The following is a 6,738-nucleotide window of genomic DNA, read 5'->3' as shown; positions in this document are numbered from 1 at the left end:
TTTTTTTATTATGAAAACAACAAAAATAATTGTTGTTTTGAATATTGGAAACAGAATTAAATTGAATCAATCAGAAAACAACAAAAACAAAAACAAAAACAAACTCACAGTTGTTGTAAAAGCAGAATTTGATTAAATACAATATATTAGTTAGATTAAATTAGTTTTTTTTTTTTTTTGGTATTTTACTAAAAAATCCCAAAAAAACAAAAAAATACACGTCACACATTGCATTCGCTCTCATATATCAACAAATTTAACCAACCCAAAAAGGAGAAAACATACCATACATTCACTCACACACAAACACAAACACAAACACTAACGCAACAACAATAACAACAATCATTTCATTTCATTTTCTTTTATACTTTATATTGGTTTTGTTTTTTTTTTTTTGCTACTCCTACTTTACAACAAATTTACGAATAGAAAGAAAGAAAAGCTTTTGAAAGAGAGAGAGAGAAAAAAACGACAATCATTATCATAATCAATCAGATCAGAAAAAATGGACGGCGGAGGAGCAGTGGACGGTGGCGGTGGTGTGCCAGCTCATCCTGGCGGAGGAGACGCCGTGATGACGGAGGCTCAGCCGGAGTCTCAGAACTCGATGATGCCGATGTCGGCGACGGCGACGACGACGGAGAACATATCGGCGACGTTGAGTCACGGAGGGAGGTTTATTCAGTACAATATCTTCGGTAACATCTTCGAAGTCACCGCCAAGTATAAGCCTCCCATTCTGCCGATCGGCAAAGGCGCTTACGGCATCGTTTGGTCTCTATTTCTCTCTCTTTGTTGGATTTCTTCAATTTCGTTTTTTTTTGTTTTTCTGAATCGGAGAATTTTTGGTTCAGCTCGGCCTTGAATTCGGAGACGAATGAGCACGTGGCGTTGAAGAAGATTGCGAATGCGTTCGATAACAAGATCGATGCGAAGAGGACTCTACGTGAGATCAAGCTGCTTCGTCATATGGATCATGAAAATGTAAAACTCTTTCTCTCTCTCTATTAATTCTTCTTCGATTTAATGCTTAATTTGGTCTAGTGGTTATTGATTACTTAGCTAAAACTGAAAAAAAAAAAAAAAAAAAAAGAAGCTAATTAGGTATACTAGTGTGTTATGAAGTGTATTTAATTAATGGTAATGGTGAATGAGAATTGACAAATTGTTTCAATTTATTGCTTAATTGGTTTAGTAATTAGTAATTATTTCGTTTTTAATAGAAATTTGATTGTTTTATGTCACTTAGCAAAAACTGGAAAAAAAAAAAACAGTGAATTGGGAATAATAGTGTACTTAAAGGTGTTTTGTTGTGTTGCCTATTTAATTCAAGTTGTTAAATGAGGAATTTAGTAATGTATTGAAATTATGATAATATCGCCTTTTTCTGGTATAAATTCAAAATAAGTGCCGATTTTGCTAAAAAATTCAGTCTTTTGTATTTTCTTGATCTCTTCTAGTGTTTTAGGAAATGAATGATAATAGAAAGCAGAGTCTTTAAATTAAGCCAAGACTGATTCATAATTTTTTTTTTTTTTTTTTTTTTTTGATAAGTAAATAACTTCATTGAAAAATAGGTGAGAAAAAACAAGGTATAAATCATGCAAAGAAGTAAAAGTAGGTACTCCCGAAGCAGTTGCCCACTCAAACGAAGTCTGAAAGAACAATAGCTTCAAATGGTGAATTGATCTTTCATTCCCTTCAAAAGTATGTGTATTACTTTCTCCTCATATACCCCACATTAGGCAATAAGAGATCATACTCCAAATCACCGTAGTTCTGTGTCTATTAAACTTGCCTGGCCAACTAGCTAAAAGCTTCATAACACCACGTGGCATGACCCACTGGGCCCAAATAATGAGCACACCATATTCCATAACTCTTGAGCTATAGGGCCATGTATGAGTAGGTGATCAATAGTCTCCCCATTCTGCTTACGCATACAACGCCAATCCACCACAACCACTTGCTGCCTCCGAAAATTATCAACAGTCAAAATTTACCCCAACACTGCAGTCCAAATGAAACTTACCTCTATAGGCATTTTCAGTTTCCACAATGGCTTCCATGGAGAAAATAACGGATTAGTGGGTTTTAGTGCCCAGTAATAACTGATTAGCATTGCATATTATGGTGTCTGGCATTTTAGGAAGCTTGTGATCATCGTGGTGTAGTTCCCAATCTTTGCTTAGCTGAATAGATCTCATTATCAATTTTCTTAACTGTACACCATTTTAAGTTGCTACAATTATACAAATACCTGACCAATGCAATAATGCAATGATTACACTTATCTTTGGCAATTCAGCACTAAATTAGATTTCTTAATATGATCTTGAGGGGTCCTTGAATAAGGTTTGATGTTTAAGGGTTTAGGTAATGAAAAGATTAGATCTTTAATATGTTTTATGGCTGCTTAGTACTACAACAGCAAATAAAATGAGAAATAAAGAAAGTTGTTTTTTGATGACGTGGAACTTCACCAAGGCAGGGCCCTTAGGACCTACCACAGGGGAGTAAACCACGGATCCATGTATCAAGTAATCCAGGTGAACTCTTACGGCCTGTTTGGAACAGAGGGGTCGAACCTAGAATGTCTTAGTCTATAGCTCATCCCAAGCCTCCAACCACTAGCCTACAAGCTGACAGCGAGAAATAAATAAAGATAAATGCTAGGTAATCACATTTAGGTTTTCCTAAGCAATTGTGCTTAAGTAAAAGAAGATAATCACATGAAGTTTGAAACAATATGCTGGAATTTTAATAAAATTAATCTCGCTATCAATGTTATTGACTACAATAAAGCCTTTGAACCATTTTAGGCTATTGCTAAATCCTTTTAGGACTAGGACTCTAAATAAACTACTTTAGACTTATCAAAATAACAAAGAAAACAATAGTTAAGAATTTTTAAACCAATAGGAATTTGACTCGAGATACAAAATAAGACTCATGGACCTTTAGTACAGAAAAGGACAGTCCATTTCAGAAAATCCAGATGTTACCAAATTGCCCTTATAAAGAAACATAATTGGACCAGCTAAAGTAAAGAAACTTAAGACTTATAAAAAATAATAATAATAACTAAAGTAGCTTATGAAAGGTGGCAAGGAGGCCCTGCACCTCAATTTGACCACACTTCTTGAATATTTTTGTTTTTAATCTTGTTTTTCCTCAAAGTCCTCTTTACTATCTGCATCATGTACACCATTTTATGTTCCTACACTTATACAAACAGCTGGCTACTAAATTAAGTATGATCTTTACCAATTTAGGATGAGTGTTGCATACAAAATACAATTTTATAATTCATTAGGTGTACTTTGGGTACTTTTATTTGGTTGTGAGATAGTAGCAATTATTAGATAGCATATCCTAATCTTATTTTTTTGGCCATAGTATAATATGAGGTCCATTATATTTTTTTGTCTTACCTATGTCAATGAGCTCTAGATCAGATTACATCTCTCCTATAAGTATAGTTGGAGGATGAGACCCATTGGATTCATGTGTAAGTTACCAATAAAAAAATGTTTACTTTTCTTTCCTACGTATAAATCATCACAAGTTTATGATCTCGTGGTAGGCATGCTGTTTAGATGTTATTTCGGTCATGTTTATTTATTCTTTTCATTGGTATAAGAATCTCCTCTAACCCTATGTTTATTTATTCTTTTTGTGGTGGGCATCCTGTTTAGCAATAATTAGTGTATTCCCATTCAATTAATATTGCTTTCATTTGTCATGCAGGTTGTTGCAATCAGAGATATAATACCACCACCACAGAGGGAGGCATTTAATGATGTTTATATTGCATATGAGCTAATGGACACTGACCTGCACCAAATTATTCGTTCCAATCAAGCTTTGTCAGAGGAGCATTGTCAGGTTCAATTCTAAGCATTTTGGGTATATTTTGTTTCCCTTTATGATGGCACCACTTTCTTGCATCAGCAAAGACCTCATATGATTTGAGTCTTTGACTTCTGACAGCCCTTATTAGAATCAACAACTATACAAAAGGCAAAAAACTATCAACAGGACAAAGTTTGACATCACAGCTGTCTGGTATTAACTGCATTAAATTGGTTTTTAATTTGCTCATCTGGGGTCATGCTTCGGGCCGAATGAGAGGCACCATGTCTTTTCTTACTTCCCTTAATGCCTACATCACGTTCACCTGCGTTTCTTTTACCTGTTCAGTTAAAAATTGAACGATATTTTTCCATTTTGGTGTTGTCATTTTCCTTTATTAAATGTGTCATCCTTGCACACGAACTGAAAATCTGATGAATGCAAAACCAAAGTGGCACCATCATTTATAACCTTCTTGAAGTTGTTTATCACTGAATCTGTTCAGCTTGCTGGTGAAAACTTTAAAGAATCAAAGCATGGCCTATGGGGACCTGAATGTTCACTTTTAAATCATTTCTTGGCATCTTAGTTAAGCTATATGGAAATTGTTACCTGGAGAACATCAATACCAGAACTTTGTTGGAAAATGCCTTATACAAAAACAAGCATTGGAGGGGTTAAAACTTTTCATCTTGAGTTGGGTTTGAAAAAATTGTACAATAACTTCTTTTGTATGATTGAATCCAAATGGTACTAAAGCAATCAAAGTAGCTTGGAGATTTGTAGCACTTGTTTTAGTTAGGTGTTATCCTTATAGAGACGGTTGTTTAGAATGCTGTGGAGCCATATGTCTTTCCTTGCAATGTTACTTGGCAATGTGATGACCTGTACCCTGTACCTGGTTCTCTCTCTCTCTCTCTTCCCCCCCCCCCCCCCCCCCCAAAAAAAAAAATTGTCAATTATGGCTTTGGCTTGTTCAACTGTAAATGTTCAGAAGTCACTGTATCTGTCAGCCTCAGATTAAAATAACTAATGCTTTTCAATGTTTTATGCAGTATTTCCTGTATCAGATCCTCCGTGGATTGAAATACATACATTCTGCAAATGTTCTGCACAGGGACTTAAAGCCCAGCAATCTTCTTTTAAATGCTAATTGTGACTTGAAAATATGTGATTTTGGACTAGCTCGTGTCACCTCTGAAACTGATTTCATGACGGAATATGTTGTTACAAGATGGTACCGTGCACCAGAGCTTTTATTGAACTCTTCAGATTACACTGCAGCTATTGATGTGTGGTCAGTTGGTTGTATTTTCATGGAATTGATGGATAGGAAACCTCTGTTTCCTGGAAGAGATCATGTGCACCAGCTACGTTTGCTTATGGAGGTAATCTTATCTTCCATCTTTATATTGTTATATTGTTAGTTTCTGGAAAAGCAGGATCTTCCTATTACAAGTTCTCTTATATTTATTGCTTTTGCCTGCATATTCTCCTTATTCCATCTTCTTAAAAGTTTATATAAATTTTATCCTTTTTGCTTAATCTGGAGCTTTTTACATTATCAGGTGACATTGAGGTTGTACTTTTAGGGTCATTGAACAGTATTATTTAAATGGCATTCTTCCACCTCACCTTTATTGAACTGCATACCATCTCAAGTACATGTAATCATGAATGAGATATTTACATTTTTAAGTGGACCGTTTTTAAAAAAAATTCAATATTCATGCTCCTGCAAATAAATAAAAAACGTCAATGCATCAGTCTGATTAATCACTATAAATCTTCATTCTCCTTTGATGGGAGAAGGGTTAGCGATCCATAAGCTAAACATTTTTAATCCTCTAGGTTTATGGTTATGCAGACTAGAGAGGAATGATGCAGCCATGGATTGTTTTTTTTTTTTTTTTTTTGATAAGTAATAAGTTTTATTGATATCAAAAAAGGAGCACCCTAGTACACATGGAGTGTACAAGGGGTCAACAACTCAACTACAAAAATGACAAGAATCAAGGAAATCAAAAAAAAGAAGGGAATGATTGGTTTTGCATGGCAACCAACCAATCCAATAAAGTTCTAAAGAAAAATAACTTGAGGCCTGGTATGGATCTCTCAATATCCTCAAAACACATACTATTTCTCTCCCTCCAAAGACACCACATTAAGCAATGGGGTACAATTATCCAAATAAAACCATTTCAATGACAACCAAACCTGCCTTGCCAACACTCTAAGAGCCCCAAAACAGATTGCGGCATAACCAAGCTTACTCCAAATAAACCCAAAACCATAGCCCACAGATCCATAGCAACCGAACAATGAAGGAAGAGATGGTCAACTAATTCACCATTACACTTGCACATGCAACACCAATCCAATATCCAAACCTTCCTTTTTCGTAAATTGTCAATTGTCAAGCATTTCCCTAAAGCAGCAGTCCAAACAAAGAAGGCTACTTGAGAAGGAATCTTCTGTTTCCAAATGCTTTTCCAAGGAAAACAAAAGTCAGTAAAGCCCACTAAAATTCTATTATAATCATTAACCTTAAACCCCTTATCTCTACTAGGTTTCCAACACATCTTATCCTCACCAAACCCCCTTATTGAAGAACCATATATGGTATCCAAGAAGCCTGACATAGCCTTTAATTTCCGAGCATGCACACCCCTAAAGAAACCAACATCCCAAACAAGGACGCCATTGGTGTACTTCATAAGTGCAACCACACTAGCCTCCTTATCCCTGCAAAATCTAAATAACTCAAGATAACTGACTGCAAGGGATGTCTCACCACACCAACAGTCTTGCCAAAACTTCACCCTAGACCCGTCACCAATATCATACAGAATATGGCGTGAAAAAGAAGGCCATCCCCAA

The 6,738-nt window shown here is 35.5% G+C and overlaps 1 protein-coding gene across 1 annotated transcript in view; it reads left to right on the top strand.

The window, feature by feature from the left end:
• Window positions 1–373: 373 nt before the first annotated feature.
• LOC126702020 (mitogen-activated protein kinase homolog D5) overlaps window positions 374–6,738 on the top strand; it is a 9,423-nt gene continuing 3,058 nt past the window's right edge. The window contains exons 1-4 of the mRNA XM_050400617.1: window positions 374–777; window positions 858–987; window positions 3,754–3,891; window positions 4,914–5,246. Of these exons, the coding sequence (XP_050256574.1) occupies window positions 509–777; window positions 858–987; window positions 3,754–3,891; window positions 4,914–5,246 (870 nt within the window). The 5' untranslated portion in view covers window positions 374–508. The remainder of the gene's footprint in view (window positions 778–857; window positions 988–3,753; window positions 3,892–4,913; window positions 5,247–6,738) is intronic.

Source organism: Quercus robur, chromosome 10, assembly GCF_932294415.1.
Source record: "Quercus robur chromosome 10, dhQueRobu3.1, whole genome shotgun sequence".
Lineage (NCBI taxonomy): Eukaryota > Viridiplantae > Streptophyta > Magnoliopsida > Fagales > Fagaceae > Quercus > Quercus robur.
This window is presented reverse-complemented; position numbering and strand designations above follow the sequence as displayed.